The following is an 18,021-nucleotide window of genomic DNA, read 5'->3' on the forward strand; positions in this document are numbered from 1 at the left end:
AATTTTGTGCGCACCTTGTACGAGTACACCCAAGTCTCCCTGAACATCAACACTTACCAGTTTCACACCTCTTAAAAAATATTCTGCTTTTCTATTTTTACGAAGTGAACAACTTCACACTTCACTACATTTTACTCCATTTGCCACCTTGTGGCCCACTTACTTAACCTGTCTATATCTCTGAGGCCTCTCTCTGTCCTCCTCACACCAAGCTTTGTATCATCAGCAAACTTAGATACATTACTCTCTCTTTTTATCCAAGTCATTAATATAGTGTAAAATAGCTGAGCCCCACACTGATCCTTGTGGCACCCCACTATTCACTGCCTGCCAACTTGAAAATGCCCCATTTATGCCCACACTCTGCTTCCTGTCTGTTAACCAATTCCTCTATCCACGTTAATATATTGCCCTCAACACAATGAGCCCTTATCTTGCCTATTAGTCTTTTATGTGGCATGTTATGGAATGCCTTTTGAAAATCTAGGTATACTACATCCACTGGTTCCCCTTTATCTACCCTACTAGTTACATCCTCAAAAAACGCTAATAAATTTATCAAACAGGATTTCCCTTTCGTAAAACCATGCTGACTTGTTCTAATTGTACTATGCTTTTCCAAGTGCATTTGTTAGGACTTTTTAAATAATAGCTTCCAACATCATCTCAATGACTGATGTTAGGCTAACTGGCCTGTAGTTATCTTTTGAAATGAGGTGTAACATTCGCCAACTTCCAGTCTGACGGGACCATTCCTGAATCTAAGGAATTCTGGAAAATCATAGCCAGCGCATCCACTATCTCTGCAGCTATGTCTTTTAGAACTCTAGGATGTAGGCCGTCTGGTCCCGGGGATTTGTCTGATTTTAGTCCCTTAAGTTTTTCCAATACTTTTTCTCGGCTGATGTTAATTTCCTTAATCACCTCACTCTTTTTAGCCCCTGGGTTACTGCCTATTTCTGGTATGGAACTTGTGTCTTCTACTGTGAAAACAGTCCTAGTCCATGACCCTGGCTATCTTCATCCCTGCTTCCTCCATGGGTATTATCACTTGAATGTAGGGGACACCTGCTCCCGTTAGGGTCCTCTTCTGGGCATTGTGTGCCCATTTCTCCTGCAAGGACAAAAGAGAGTGAGATAAGGCACTGCTGTCCTATATGGTCAATGTCATCTGCTCCTATTTATTAGCAGCTGCATGTCTCAGTGGTGACAGGTCCTCAGCAACACAATGCCTGTGCGCCAATCTGTGGGGTCATTAAGCGACCTGGCCATGCACTCCTCCCATGTTCAGGAGCAGCAGGCAGTATTATTCTTTTATATATTATGCTATCATTGTATAGCTGTTTAAAAAAGGAAGGGATAGACCAAGTAATTTCAAGCCAGTCAGCCTAACCTTGATGGTGGAAAAATTATTGGAAAAATATTCTGCGACAGTATAAATTGTCATCTAGAAAGGCATGGATTAATCCAGGATAGTCAGCATGGATTTGTTAAGGGAAGATTGTGTCTGACTAACATGATTGAATTTTTTGAGGTCTAATGAGGAGGATTGATGAGGGTAGTGCTTTATATGTAGTCTACTTGGATTTTGACAAGGTCCCACATGACATACTGATCAGAAAATTTAAAGCTCTTGAGGTCCAAGGGAAAGTGGCAAATTGGATCTAAAGTTGGCTCCCTGGTAAAAAGCAAAGGGTAATGGTTGATGAGTTTCCAGCGGGGTTCCGCAGGGCTCAGTATTGGGTCCTTTGCTTTTCGTTGTATATATCAATGATTTAGACTTACATGTAGGGAATGTGATTAAGACGTTTGCCTATGATACAAAAATTGGCTGCACTGTTGATGGTGAGGAAGACTGCAGGAAGATATCACTGGGCTCATCAGGTGGGCAGAAAAGTGGCAAATGGAAGCCAACCAGGAGAACTGTGAGGTAATGTATTTGGGGAAGGCAAATAAGGCATTGTAAGACCTAAATTTGGGAGTCACAGATACCCAAAAAAGTGGGGTGGGGGGGGGTGGGGGTTGAAGTCATAAGTGCTTTTTTAAAGTAGTTTATTAAGAAGCAACAGTTTAAATATGATGATGCATACGAATTAGGAGCAGGAGTAGGCCACTCGGCCCTTTGAGCCTGCTCCGCCATTCAATAAGTTCATGCCTGAACTAATTACTCCACATTTCCACCTACCCCCGATAACCTTCCACCCCCTTGCTTATCAAGAATCTATCTACCTTTGCCTTAAAAAATATTCAAAGTCTCTGCTTCCACTGCCTTTTGAGGAAGACAATTCCAAAGACTCACGACCCTCTAAGAGAAAAAATTTCTCCTCATCTCTGTCTGAAATGGGTGACCCTTATTTTTAAACTGTGACCCCTAGTTCGAGATTCTCCCACAAGGGGAAACATCTTTTCCACATCCATCCTGTCAAGACCCCTCAGGATCTTGTATGTTTCAATCAAGTCGCCTCTTACTCTTCTAAATTCCAGTGGATACAAGTCTAGCCTGTCCAATCTTTCCTCGTAAGACAGCCCGCCCATTCCAGATATTAGTCTAGTAAACCTTCTCTCTGCTGCCTCCAACAAATTTACATCCTTCCTTAAATAAGGAGAGCAGTACTGTACACAGTACTCCAGATGTGATCTCACCAATGCCCTGTGTAGCTGAAGCATAACCTCCCTACTTTTGTATTCAATTCCCCTCGCGATGAACAATAAGATTCTATTAGCTTTCCTAATTACATGCTGTACCTGCATACTAACCTTTTGCGATTCATGCACTAGGACACCCAGATCCCTCTGCAGCTCAGAGCTCTGCAATCTCTCACCATTTAGATGAAATGCTTTTTTATTCTTCCTGCCAGAGTGGACAATTTCCTACTTTCTCACATTATACTCCATTTGCCAGGTCTTTGCCCACTCACTTACCCTATCTATATCCCTTTGTAGCCCCCTTCTGTCCTCTTCACAAGTTACTTTCCTACCTATCTTTGTGTCATCAGCAAATTTAGCAACCATACCTTCGGTCCCTTCATCTAAGTCGTTTATATAAATTGTAAAAAGTAAGTTAAATAGACAGAAAAGGCATACAACTTGTAACTGGTCGAATGGATTACCGAATCCAGATCATACAGTAGGACAGAATGGTGTTCGCAGTCTCCCTGATGGCTGAAGCAGGCAACGTGTTGGTGGTCTCTTCGGTCCTCAGAGTCCTCAGTCTTCCTGAGCTAATCAAAGTGTTAGAAGCTATTCTCGCCTGCCTGAACAAGACTTACTATTTCCCTCCTGAGCACCTGTTTATATATTTTATTTCTAGGGGCTAGTAGTTTACCCTGTGTCAACCACTTGTTCAATTCCAGTTGCCCAATCATCAGGGACAGGTACTTAAAGTAAATGCCTCCCAGGCCATCACTCTGTCCCCCGAAGTCACCTTTCACCTTATCTTGTGCTTGGTATCGTTTGTAAACTTCTGTCGGATACATGTCTAGTGAGGGTACAAGGCTCCATCTTATCAGCTTTAGGAACGTCTTGTTTCAGAGCCTGTGCTCGAGTCAAGTCCTTGGCAAAGATAGCAAGTCTACACTGTGCTGGCTGCCTGTTATAGAATCTTTCTTAATAAGAGAAGGAGAGAAAAAGCTATTTCTATAAGATGCAATTAATTTCTTACAATTTTTTTAAGGTTTAGACAGCCATTTCTTACAACACAATTAATGGTAGGATTCTGAGATGTGAGAGGAACAGAGGGGCCTTGGAGTGCATGCCCACAGATCCCTGAAGGTAGCAGGATAAGTAGATAAGGTGGTCAAGTCAAGAAGGCATATGGAATACTTTCCTTTATTGGCTGAGGTATAGAGTATAAGAGCAGGGAGGTTATGCTAGAACTGTATAAAACACCAGTTTGACTGCAGCTAGAGCACAGTGTACAGTTCTGGTCACCACATTACAGGAAGGATGTAATCGCACTAGGGAGGATACAGAGGAGATTTCTAAGGATGTTGCCAGGGATAGAGAATTTTAGCTATGAGGAAAGTTTTGATAGGCCTGGGTTGTTTTCTTTGGAACAGAGGAGGCTGAGGGGAGATTTATTTGAGGTGTATATGAGGGGCCTAGATAGAGTGAATAGGAAGGACTTATTTCCCTTATTAGAGAAGTTAATAACCAGGCTGCATAGATTTAATGTAATTGGTAGAACGATTAGAGGGGAGTTGAGGAGTAATTCTTTTCACCCAGAGGGTGGTGGGGATCTGGAACTCACTGTCTTAAAGGGTGGTACAGGTAGAAAGCCTCATCGCATTTAAAAAAAAAAACACTTGAATGTACACTTGAGTTTCCGCAATCTACAGGACTATGGATCAAGTGCTGGAAGGTGGGATTCAGCTGGATAACTCTTTCAGCTGGCACAGACACGTTGGGCCAAAATGGTTTCCTTCTGTGCCGTAAATTTCTCTCTGTTTCTAAAACAGCTGTTGAAGCATTGGTAGCTGCTGCTCTAGGAGCCACCTATGTCCTTAGGGTCTTTTCCTGTTTTTGCCACAGATGTTTCCTGTACTGCCACAGAAGTTTCCTTTACTGTCACTTTCTGGGGCATTTTGCATGCCATGAGAAACTCACTGCAAATTGTTACAGATATGTGTAGTTCTCCATCATCGCAACCATATGCATAGGATCTGTCTCCTCTGCCTGCTTGCAAGATTTATGGTCCTGAATGATGAATGGCAGTTCCTAACTTCCTTTTTCTTAACGACTGTTTGCAAACATTGATAATTACATTTTTATTGTATCAAATGAAATCAATTCGGTGAATGTGATAAAGCAGGAATACTAAATGTTTCAAGGAGCAGACTAGCTTTATGATAGTCTCTTGTCATAACCATCCAAATTTAGATTAAAGTGGTTTTAATTCACGTTTTTGGCACTGAATTGCATGTATGCATTTTTTTATTAAGCATGAATATATTATACTGCATTTGTGAACAAGGCTTGGTCATATAATAGTACTTTGTCTTTACTTACAGGTCTACTTTCCCATCACGAGCAAGGCTTGCATGCAAGTAGTTCTGGAATACCTGTACACCAGCCAATTCTCATTCAATTCAAAGCTTGATCCAATTGAGTTGATTGCCCTGGCAAACAGGCTGTGCCTTCCACGTTTTGTGGCTCTGACAGGTCAGTGCTAGAGAAAGGTCATGAAGCTGTGTAACACATCAGGAAAGAAATAATCATAGTTTTCTAAAGAAATTAATTAGTACCCTGTGTTTAGTAAAATATTGCGAAAAATATCTCAAAAATTTAAGGAAATAATATTGCTCTGGTTGTGTGACCAGTTGTTAATGCAAGACAACAGAGGTCTAGGATCAGCTTATTTCATCTGTAAAGTATAACACAGGAGAGTGTTCTCTGGTGAATAGAATGCCTTGGGCTGGATTTTACTTCAGCAATGGTCTGGACAGAAAGGGCAACCCTGCCTTAGCCTTCTATTGTACCCTTGGCTGAATTCAACGATGGGCAGGCAATTAACTGCATGCCTTTGGGGATGTTGTACCTTTTAAGGGATAAGATTCCATCCCAAGAGCTGCTGGCCAATCTGAGCAGTATCAGCAGCACCACTGGGAGCTGGTACTGCAGAAGGCCTGGATCAGCAAAGATGGAGTAGGCCCTGGGACCAAGGTAAGTGGAGTTGGGGTCACTGGCGCTAGTCAAGCAGGCCCCAGTGGCGGGGGGTGATTGGTGAGGGTGGGGAGGTGGTCTTGTGGGGACAGCCATCGCCATTGGGGGCCATGGATTGCCCCTAGAGGAGGGATCCCTTCTCTGAGCTTGCTAGGAGGCCGCCAGTTCTCACCTGGTGATATCTCCACACGACTGTGGGCCCCTCCAATATTGGCTAAATGCCAGTTGAGGTGAGAGGTGCCCTTTGTGTCCCTTAATGGGGCACTTAAGTGGCTTAATTGGCCTTCCTGTGGACCTCCCATCTGCCACTGTGTCTGCCACAGACAAAATGGCATGGGGGCAGGACAATGTTGGGCACGCTGCCTGATGCCACCCCATGCCATTTTGTCTGCCCCCCCCCCCCCCCGCCACCTCCCAGCCCATCTCCAAGGGCTGGATAAAACTCAGCCCCTTATAACTGTGTCTTTCCAGATTGTTTGAATGGCCTGGTGTACCCGACCCCAACACCCCACTTGCAATAGCATAACCTCTAATTCAGCAACCTTAACTCTAAAGCATTGTCAGTGGACACTGAGTTATGCTTCAGAATACCATAGAATTTGGAGCACAGAAACAGGCCATTTGGTGTTTACGTTCCACACAAGCCTTCTCCCATTTTATTTCATCTAATAATATCAGCATGTCCTTCTATTCCTTTCTCATGTATTTATCTAGCTTTTCCTTAAATGCATCTATGTTATTTGTCTGAACAACTCTTTTTGGTAGTGAGTTCCACCTTCTCAACACTCTGATTATGGAGGTTTTCTCCTGAATTCTTTATTAGTGACTATCGACCCCTAGTTTTGGACTCTCCACAAGTAGTAGCAAGTACCTTCTCTGCATCTACCCAATTGAACCTCTTCATAATTTTTAAACACCTCTATCAGGTCACCTCACAGTCTTCTCTTTTCTAAAGAAAAGAGCCCCAGCCTGTTCAGTCTTTCTTGGTATCATTCATATAAATGTTTTTTTCTCCAGTGCCTCTATCCTTTTCATAATGTGGACACCAGAACTGTGCGCAGTACTTTTAAGTATGATCTTGCCAAGATCCCACAGAAATACCACATAACTTCTCTGCTTTTGAATTCTACTCCTCTAGAAATGAACCCAGTGCTTTGTTTGCATTTTTATGGCTTTGTTAATCTGTGTTGCCAGTTTTTATTTATAAATCTGTAACCCTACATCCCTTTGCACTTTTACCCCACTTAGACTCTTACTTTCGAAGGAGTAGGTGGTTTCGTTATTCTTCCTAGCAATTTTTTTGTGAACCTTTCACTAACGCCTTTTGTGATTCGCAGGCACTTGGCACACAGTTTTTGCCCCATGATAGAGCACATTTTGCTCCCAAGCTGAATTTACATGGTATAGTGGCCCTCACTTTTTTGTTTCATCAGAATATTGAAATGCAGCGGGAGTAATTCCGACACTGAATTTTGAAGTCACTGGAAATGATCCAATACTGTCCATTTTACACTATCGTCCAAAGGCAGAATTACCCCCAGCAAATGTTAATTCCACCCATGTAATAATGGGTTATTTTAGAACATTACAAGATCATAACCTTTTCACCAGACACAACTGAAGTCATGTTACTATATCATGTGCCAGTGATTTGGAAAGTTGAATGCTTTTGAGGGTAGAGCAGATAAGACCAGCTTCTATTTGGTCTTAGCTCCTCACCATTCATCACGAGGGATTTGGGAACATTTTATAACCAAATGACTTCCTTAATATTATGTGCCAGATGGAAGTATTCCAGATTATTTTGATGAAAGAAATTCAGGTATATTGTATTTAATCTTGATTTGAGTAATTTTGTGTTTGTTTTCCATTTCCTTGTTACTTAATTGTGTACATTGCTCCTTTACAGAACAATATGCTGTGCAAGAGTTGTTGAAAGCAGTTAAAGAAGGTGTTGATATTGATGGAGAAGTGTTGATGTACCTGGAACTTGCCCAAGTAGGTCATTTCCTTAGTGATGATGTACATTAATAAACTTTAGGCTAACAGCTAGCATAAATGCCTCATGAATTGGTACGCAAACCAGGAAGAAAACATTTACAATACAAGTTTAACTTTAACAATCTTTTACTGGCCTGTTTCTTTGTACAATTAGATGGCAAAATGAAGAACCCTAAATGGAATTTGTTGGCAATGGGTGCATTGCTCTGTCATATCAAGAGCGAGGTGCAGTACTGAGGGAGTGCTGCACTGTTGGAGATGCCATCTTTCAGATGAGATGTTAAAGTGAGGCCCTCTTTGCCACCCTCAGATAATGTAAAAGATCCCATGGCACTATTTCGAAGTAGAGCAGGGAATTCTCCACAGTCCCCTGGCTAATATTTATCCCTCAACCAACATCACTAAACATCATTATCTCATTGTTTATGGGACCTTGCTGTGCACAAATTGGCTGCCTCATTTCCTACACTGCAACAGAGATTGCACCTCAAGTGTATTTTATTGGCTGTAAATTGTTTTGGGACGTCTTAAAGTCCTGTAAAGCAGTATATAAATGTAAGTCCTTTCCTTTTAATAATTGCATGTTCCTTTAGTGAGAGCAGCCTTGATATTCTTGAGGGATTCTGGAAGCTCTTGCCAGGGGAACCCTGCAGAATGACAGGGCCAGTGTGTTGCAACAATTACATTAAATGTGTGAAATAAAAAAAAGCTCGCAAGCATCAGAGCCCCAAATTTCCTTTGTGTTTTTTTTTAAATCACAAAATCTGGGTGGCGGGGAGGAATCTTGGGCATATGTCTATTCCATTCAATTTGGTGCAAAATCTCCATGGATGAGAAGGAGCTGGCTCATCACACTACCCACCCTAGTTCCCCCACTCTCCTAGTTTGATGTTATTGGAAGAAATGGGACTGTCATCCAGTAGAAGCTTTGTCAGTTCCTCCAATTCTGGGCCCAGTCTTTAGTATAGCTGCATGATGCCACACATGAGGTGTAAGTGGGGCCTGCAATGTGATTGTCCAATGTCAGACTCTAAGAGTGATCGATTACCACAAACAAAGTGAAAACAAAACACCTGAAGAATTTTTAAAACTTAGAAGAAAGTTATAGCCTGCCTGCATCTGACAGAGTGGCAAAGTACAGCCTGATTATTTCAGCCCCCCACTCTCCCTCCACCCCAATCCACCCCCCCCATTCCTCAGAGGCAGATGCCCAAGAAACACAGCACATTGCATGGGCGCCTACTCCTTTTATGTCAGTGTTCCTGTCCTTGGGATTTGGGGGCAGCTGCTGGGTGGAGGCCCTCCCTTGCCACACTTCAGATGATGAGGCAACTGACCAGTTTTCAAGGTACGATCTTTAACAGCAGTCAGAGCAAATGGAAGAACAATAGCAGTTTTCCACGAGTGAAAGAGCACACATTGGTCATTGGCAGAGACCCAGTGTTCTGTTTATTGTGCAGCTGTGCTTTGAAATGTGTTGTAGAACAAGTTCTGCAATGAGTGGTAACTGTAGAAAGACATCATTCATATTTATCCTGCGGCAGTTAAGTTCCTTTGCAGTTAAACTGTTCCAGTGCTTTATAGTGATATTTTTCTAACATGTGAATGCTAAGTTTATTTTCGAATAACACATTGACCCATTTCTCAGAGCAAAATCATTGCAAATATTTTTTCTAAGTACAATTGGCCCGTGTTCCCTTTTTTTGTAGAGAATGCCATTGCAAATGCAGTGTATATGTTCTTGCATTGTCTAATTTTGTTAATCACACATATGACCTGCAAATTGTTGTTCTAACTCTCCACACAGTGACATCGGCTGAGTGAACTAGGGCTTTTTCCTATTGGCCTGTCAGCTCAGTTGTCATAGTGTTTGTTTGAAATTTCTGGCTCGCTCATTGACATTTACAGATTACGGTTTTACCGTTGCTGTTCACCACTCTAGTTCCACATATGCAGCAGACCGGGGGGGGGGTGGGGTGGGGGCGCGGGCATGGTGGTGGGTGACCATCATTTATAGAAAAGCTCCTGTAATTCATCTGTGACAATTACAGGCCTTTCATGTTTCTGATATAAGCATAATGAGGCACTTTTATACAGGTCTCCTATATATTACACATATTATAGCTAATCTTAACCTCTTTTTCTGCACCCTCTATACTTGTAGTTTCATAATGCACATCAACTGGCAGCTTGGTGTTTTCATCACATCTGCACGAGCTACAACAGTGTTTGCTGCAAGTTCAGGAAAGAGATAAAGGCAATATCTCCTGGTAAGAAACTAAATATTTACTCTGGTTTACTCATATCATCAATTAAATTTCGGAGACATGGTAATGCAGTGGTTTGGCAATCCCTTCTTCCAACTCTGGTGCCTGTATTTGAATTTTAAAAAATTGTTTAGACAATATAAAACAAATAACTAAATGGCAAAGGCTATAGTTCAAAATTCTGACTGAGAACCAAGACAATGGCTGATGTCAGAGTGTTACAACATGGACGATTATTTAAGCTTGTTGCAGCACACCTGAGGTTAGGTTGACACAATGTTGGACCAGCCTAGCTGGGATCTTTATGCTGCATCTAGTATGTGCTATACCTTACCTGGGACTGTTCACTAATACGGAATGACTGAAATTGTTTAACCATTTCACTTCCCAGTATCTTGATGTACATGTAACATTCACAGAATATGTGGGCATCAGAGCTTCAAGAATTACATAAACCTACCTGCAGCACAATGACAGCACAGTAGTCATAGAGTGGTAGGATATCCCAGAATAGTCCATAGCTATTGACTCCCACACATCTGCTTCAGACTTTTCTCCATAATGCCCACCCACTTCCACTTTAACCATTTCCTGACCCCTCAAGTACTGTTGCATACACGTATGCTGTGGTGAGTTAGTTATTCTGGGCGCCTCACTTGCACTCGCACCTTGTTGCATCAGGCTTGAGCAACTCTGGCAGAGGGTGCAAATCCAGTCTGCTGCTTGCTGCCTCAGCTAAGGGATGGTTCACAATAAGAGGAGGGAAGAAGTTCTGTTAAATATGATAACAATATCTTCAGCGTATTTGAGGTAATTCACATCATAACTAATAGCACGCAGCTTATAAATGTTTCAAAATTCCCACACAAAGCCACAACTTCACTGTAAAATCCAGTGGACAGGTATTACCTTCATGTAACATTTGTTTTAATGGCCTTCGACAATAATTTGAGTGACTGTTTACTTTACCTTTTACCCATGCTCTTACTGTTAAACAGTAAATAGAAAAGATTCTTTTGGAAAAGCTGGCAGCTGTATCTTTCTGTACTGGGTTCATGTTTATTTGAATAAAAGTTTGAACTACATGGAAGCTGAAGGTGCCTGAGGCACCTGCAAAGAATCATGTTATGCACCTTCAGTTATGTTGGAGATGATCTGTTTTGTGTTATTTTTAAAATCTAATGTACACTATAGACTTGGTGTATTGGTTTACTGGATTTAATTGTTTTCTGTAAATTCAACTGCAGAAGTCAACTGTCTCCTTCACTAGTGGACCAACAGCAGATATGGTCTAATCCTTGCCGTTCAAAATTACTTCATTTGAATACCTACTACTTTGAATTGAAATCGTGCAACAAAAAAGCCTCCTGTCCTAATTCATTAAACTTGCTTAATTTGTACTATTGCGTAATTCAATTTTTGAGCAAGAATTGACTGAATTAACAGTACTCTATAGTTAATGGCACTGAAACAACTTGATTGTATTCAATTTTCATCAGTTTTTACACAGCAAGTGGTTAGGGTCTAGAATGCACTGCCTGAGAGTGTGGTGCAGTCAGCTTCAATTGTGGCCTTCAAAAGGGAATTGGATAAGCACCTGAAGAAAGAAGATTTTCAGGGATATGGGGAAAGGACTGGCGAGTGGGACTAGCTGTGTTGCTCTTGCAGGGAACCAGCATTGACACAATAGGCCGAATGGTCATTTCCTGCACTGAAATTAATTTACAATTCTAAGTTTATTACCTTGCAGGATTTTTTTTATTCACTCTGGGGATGTGGGCATCACAGGCTAGGCCAGCATTTATTGCCCATCCTTAATTGCCTGTAAGAAGGTGGTGAGCTGCCTTCTTGAACCACTGAAGTCCTTGGGGTGATGGTGCACTAACAGTGCTGTTAGGAAAGGAATTCCAGGATTTTGACCCAGTGACAGTGAAGGAATGGTGATATAATTCCAAGTCAGGATGGTGTGTGGCTTGGAGGGGAACTTGGAGGTGGTGGTGTTCCCATGCATCTGCTGTCCTATCCTTCTAGGTGGCAGAGGTCGTGTTTACAACAGTGTTGTTCAACCTGGATTATTTAGACTGACAGCAATGCTCTCATTTTCAGTAATTCTTCTGTGTAAAAGTTGTAAAGGTTTACACTATTTAAATAAAAGCAAAATACTGCGGATGCTGTTCCGATGAAGGATCACTGACCCGAAACGTTAACTCTGCTTCTCTTTCCACAGATGCTGCCAGACCTGCTGAGTGGTTCCAGCATTTCTTGTGTTTACACTATTTAAAGTTCTTCCTATAGTTTTCTTTCTCATTAGCTTGATTAAAAACTTGTGTTTTTGTTAATCATTTAAATCGATTTACGCATTGTTTTAATTACTAGAAAACCAAGAGTATTTTGAAAAGCACCGTTGGCCACCTGTGTGGTACCTTAAAGAAGAAGACCATTACCAGCGAGTGAAAAAGGAACGTGAGAAGGATGAAGTTGCTCTTCACAAGCATCACTCAAAACGCAGGTGGTGTTTCTGGCACCATTCTGCAGTTGCCTAAAACCTCCGAGAGAAACTCTAGCAATCAGCCAGAACATCCTGTGCATTATTAGGTAGATTAAAAACCCACAAACGTATTTGTCTTAACTCCATTTACTGTATAAAAAAAAAGAAAGGCTGACTGTCTTGGGATAATCTGCCATGTGTATTTAAACAATTATTGTTACATTTGAAGCACAACCCTCTTGTCCAAAAAAAAAATGCTTGCTGTAACAAACTGGTCCCTGTTTGGTGCCTCTAGATTGGTTTAAAATACTTTTAATATAGATTAACTGTCAACAGTGACATTTCTTTTGTTGTGCAAAGAATTGCCACTGTTGTGTTTTAATTCAAAATAAAATATTTAATTATTTTTGTACCAGTGTTGGCTATATAACTTTGTTCTAACCAAAGTAGACTCAAAAAAAGTAATTTAGTTTTTAGGAAACTTGTATAAATAGAAGGGCTTAGTAACTAATCCATAAAAGGAGGTAATTAACTTCTATATGGACCTAAACACACAGAAGTAACTAGGAGCAGTTTGGTGCTCTCTATATGTATCTTTCCAGTGGCACTGTTTTATCACACTATAGTTATTATTACTGCACAGTTACTGTATACCCTAAATGTTAGCTTACAAAAATAAAACTGAAGATATGTGTTATTTAACTGTAAAGTTTTGAAGTGTTAGAGATTGAATTGGATTATTTTGAGCAGTGGGCAAGTAATGTACTAATACAAAAGCAAAATACTGTGGATGCTGGAAATCTGAAATAAAAACAGAAAATGTTGGAAATACTCTGCAGGTCAGGCAGCATCTGTGGAGAGAGAAAAATACAGTTAACATTTCAGGTCGATGACCTTACATCAGAAACCTGTCAGGTCATTGATCTGAAATGTTAAATGTGGGCTGAATTTTATTAGCGCGCCACACATTGCGGTGGCGCGCTTTGAACGCGGCAGCCTTCCAACACGAGCGCTGCCACTGAGCCCCCACAAAGTTTCGTATCGGGTCTCATTTAAATGGAGGGGGGGAGCAGAGAGGCAACAGCGTCCGACGCCCCACTCAGGCTCCGGTGTCATTTTTAAAGGGCTTCAAGCCCTTCAGGTTCATTAAAATTTTTAAAGGTGCCGGCACCCAGATGTAACAAAGAAAATGTCAGCAACGTTTCCAATCGCCTTTCCAGCAGCAGCCCCCCCCCCCCCCCCCCCCACCCTCCGGGTTATCAATTAATAAATTAACCAATTCCCACCAAGAAAGCAATTTGTAAAATAATGAACTTTAACCCCCCCCCCACCTTCAGAACATTTGACCCTCAACCCCTTCCCAATATCCCCACAACCAATAGAAAAGGTTTTCCCTGCTCCCCCCTCCCCGCCGGTGTCTCGCCTCAGAACTCCATACAGAGTTCTGAAGGTGCGCGAGTTGCAGCCAGCGGCCATAAGATCGGCATGGGACAGCTGCCAGGACCAGGTCAGTAAATTAGCATTTGATTTTAATTCATTTTCATATTTAAATGGAGGCACTGCCGCTTGGTGGCGGGGGCGGGCGGGGCCACACCGAGGCCTCGCCACTGCTGCTAAAATGCGGCAGGGCCTTCCTGACGTCGGGAGTATTTTACGGGCCCCCCACACCCCATCACCATCCCCGACATTGAGGGGCTGGTAAAATTCAGCCCTGTGTTTCTCTCTCCACAGATGCTACCTGATCTGCTATTTCCAGAATTTTCTGTTTTTATTTAATCAATGTACTAAAGTTGCGTTCAATCCTATTTTTGCCAAAAGTTTTCTGCATGTAATTATATTTTGGTACATAACGTAACATCAATCTATTGTGACTATCGGCTCCTGACACCAAGTGGCTGGTTCACTTGGTTGCAGTTTCTTTAGCCTTCTATCTTTGTGCTCATTACCTTTCATTCTATGCATCAATAAAATTAAATAAATGTTGTGACTGCATTATAACGTGAATTAACACTTTTTTTCAAAAGATTAGTCTGTTTTTTCTTTTTTAATTGTAGATTCCATACTATATACAATATAACATATTCCACAAAAGTAGCATTTGTTCTGTAAGTTCTCTGACTTGAAAAAATGAATTTTTACAGGGTCTATAAGTAAACAGGCAAATACTTTGTAATTAGTTAGCATAATCTGTTAGAAATAATTGTGTAAAATATACCAGTTTAAAAATAAGAACATGCCTTTTGTGACTTGGAGGATATCTCAAAGAATGTTAAAATGAATTAAAATCAAATGCTAATTAACTGACCTGGACTTGGCAGCTGTCCCACGCCCATGTTATGGCCGCCAGCCGCAACTCGCACATCTTCACAACTCCGTACAGAGTTCCGAGGTGAGACACAGGTGGGGAGAGGGAAGGAGTGAAATTAACAGGGCAGGGTTGGGGGGAACAGGGAAAATCTTTTTTATTGGTTGTGGGGATGTTGGGAAGGGGTTGAGTGTCAAATGTTCTGAAGGTGGGGGGGGTTAAAGTTCATTATTTTACAAATTGCTTTCTCGGGAATTGGGTATTTCATTAATTGATGACTCAGTGGGGAGGGGGGTGGTTGGAAAGGTGATTGGAAGTGTTGCTGACATTTAGTCAATGAAATACTTTTGAAGTGTTGTCACTGTTGTAGTGTACAGAAACACAGCAGCCAATATATGCACATCAAGGTCACAAACAATGAGCTAACAGGTGTAATCTGTTTTTGGCAGAGTTGATTGAAGGAAAAATGTAGGCCAGGATAACTCTTCTCTCCAAATAGTGCTATGGCACTGGTTTGACCTGAGACAACAGAAAGGGCCTCTGTTGGATTCTTTGTAATTTTAATCACTTCCCTCACGGACAAAAAAAGTTGTGTGAATATACCATACCAGTCTTTAAAACTGCCCCCCCTTCGGGTCCCTTATTAAAAAAAATAGTGGACCATAGACTCTCAAAGTTCCCAGCAACACCACACACAAACCATTCTAACACTCTGGGTTTCAGGATCTCACATCTCTCCACAACAACCAAGAAACACTACCAACTTCATAGATTAGGAAATAGAAAGCAATGGAAACTGTCCCAGAAACAGTGGAACTGATTGATACAGTCCCAGATTTGATCTTTGGTCTTTGCTGAGTTAGATGCTATAGTCAAGGAGGACTCTGTTTGGCTTAAGGGAGAGGAAAGGTTAGTTAGAGTCAGGCTCAGTTGATACCCCCACAGTCAAATAGCCTTGTCTGACACTCACTGTCTGACTTCAATAAAAAAATGTTCTTTCGCGCTAGGCAGCAGAGGGTCTTTGACTTCCATAGGATCATTGCCCCAGCAGAAAGTCTGCACTTTCAGGAACGGGTAGGTTAAAACTGAGGGGACATTCAAAGTAAGCAAAATATGATGTACAGTGAACTGACAATACCCTGCAGACTTAAAAAAAAAAACTATGCTTCTGAAAACAAAATAAATATTCACATGGGTCATAAAGCAACAGTTGAATTACAAAATCTTACAAGACAGATACTCAGATCAGCAGCTTGATAAATAGCAAATTCTCGATGAGACTTGAGAGCCAGCAAATAAATTTCACAGCATTATTGGTACAAAATACAAATGTAAAACAGTCCACAACGTCACCATCATTACAAATCGACAGGTTGCATTTTTGCAGGATGTTAAAATAGTAAAAACAGCCCAAGGTGCTTCACAGGAGCACGAAACAAAATTTGACACAGCCATATAAGGAGGTATTAGAACAGGTGCCCAAAGACTTGGTCAAAAAGGTAGGTTTTTAAGGAGCATCGTAAAGCAAGAGAGAGTTACAGAGATGGAGAGGTTTAGGGAGGGAACTCCAGAGCTTACGTCCTAGACAGCTGACAAAATAATTTAAAATTGGGGATGCACATGAAATCAGAATTAGAGGAGCACAAAGGTCTATAGTGTTGTCGGGCTGGAGGAGGTTTCTTTTTATCTTTTTAGAATGCGAGCATTATTGGCAAGGCCAGCATTTATTGCCCATCCCTGACTGCCCTTGAGAAGGTGGTGGTGAGCCGCCTGCTTGAACTGCAATTCATCTGGTGTTGGTACACCCCGAGTGCTGTTAGGAAGGGAGTTCCAGGATTTTGATCCAGTGACTGAAGGAACGGTGATATAGTTCCAAGTCAGGATGCTGTGTGACTTGCAGGTGAACTTCAGGTGGTGGTTTTCCCATGTGCCTACTGCCTTTGCCCATCTAGGTGGTAGAGATTGCTGGTTTGTAATGTGCTGTCAAAAGAGAATGATGAGTTGCTGCAGTGCATCTTGTAGATGGTACACACTGCTGCCACTGTGCAGCAGTGGAGGAGGGAATGAATGCTTAATATGATGGATAGAGTGCAATGAAGCGGGTTGCTTTGTCTTGGATGGTGTCAAGCTTCTTGTGTTGTTGGAGCTGCATTTATCCAGGCAAGTGGAGAGTATTCCATCACACCCCTGACTTGGAGATGGTGGACAAGCAGTTGGGAGTCACGAGGTGAGTTGCTTACTGCAGAATTCCCAAGCCTCTGTCCTGCTGTTGCAGCTACTGTAATTATATGGCTGGTCCAGTTAAGTTTCTGGTGAATGGTTACCCCCAGGATGTTGATGGTGGGGGATTCAGCGATGGTAATGCTGTGGAATGTCAAGGTGAGATGGTTTAGATTCTCTCGTTGCGGATGGTCATTGCTGGCACTTGTGTGGCACGCATGTTACTTGCCACTTATCAGTCCAAGCCTGAATGATTTGCAGACTGCTTCAGTATCTGAAGAGTTGCAAATGGTACTGAACACTGCATCAGCGAACATCCCCACTCTGATCTTATGTTGGAGGGATGATCATTAATGAAGGAGCTGAAGATGTTTGGACCTAGGACACTACCCTGAGGATATCCTGCTTCAATGTCCTGGGGCTGAGATGATTGACCTCCAACAACCACAACCATCTTTCTTTGTGCTAGGTATGATTCCAACCAGTGGAGAGTTTTCCCCCTGATTCCAATTGACTTAAATTTTGCTAGGGCTCCTTGATGCCACAGTTGGTCAAATGCTGTCTTGATAGCGAGAGTGGCTCGGTAGCACCACTATTGACTGAGCTGGCCGAGTCCTAAAGGACATAGCTGCTAGACGGGGTCTGCGGCAGGTGCTGGGGGAACCAACATGAGGGAAAAACATACTTGACCTCGTCCTCACCAATCTGCGTGCTGCAGATGCTTCTGTCCATGACTATTGGTAGGAGTGACCACTGCACAGTCCTTGTGGAGACAAAGTCCCGCCTTCACGTTGAGGATACCCTCCATCGTGTTGTGTGGCACTATCACCGTGCTAAATGGGATAGATTTCGAACAGCTCTAGCAATGCAAAACTGGGCATCCATGAGGCGCTGTGGGCCATCAGCAGCAGCAGAATTGTACTCAACCACAATCTGTAACCTCATAGCCCGGCATATCCCCCACTTTACCATTACCATCAAGCCAGGAGACCAACTCTGGTTCAATGAAGAGTGCAGGAGGGCATGCTAGGAGCAGCACCAGGCATAACTCAAAATATGGTGTCAACCTGGTGAAGCCA

General features: G+C 42.1%; 1 protein-coding gene across 6 annotated transcripts in view; it reads left to right on the forward strand.

Annotated features, from left to right (window-relative positions):
* rhobtb1 (Rho related BTB domain containing 1) overlaps positions 1-14,409 on the forward strand; it is a 120,410-nt gene extending 106,001 nt beyond the window's left edge. For all 6 annotated transcript variants that reach the window (XM_068052447.1, XM_068052446.1, XM_068052445.1 and 3 more), the window contains 4 exons: positions 5,010-5,160; positions 7,571-7,659; positions 9,827-9,932; positions 12,306-14,409. In XM_068052447.1, the coding sequence (XP_067908548.1) occupies positions 5,010-5,160; positions 7,571-7,659; positions 9,827-9,932; positions 12,306-12,472 (513 nt within the window). In that variant the 3' untranslated portion in view covers positions 12,473-14,409. The remainder of the gene's footprint in view (positions 1-5,009; positions 5,161-7,570; positions 7,660-9,826; positions 9,933-12,305) is intronic.
* Positions 14,410-18,021: the final 3,612 nt, after the last annotated feature.

Source organism: Heterodontus francisci, chromosome 20 (assembly GCF_036365525.1).
Source record: "Heterodontus francisci isolate sHetFra1 chromosome 20, sHetFra1.hap1, whole genome shotgun sequence".
In the NCBI taxonomy this organism is placed as follows: domain Eukaryota; kingdom Metazoa; phylum Chordata; class Chondrichthyes; order Heterodontiformes; family Heterodontidae; genus Heterodontus; species Heterodontus francisci.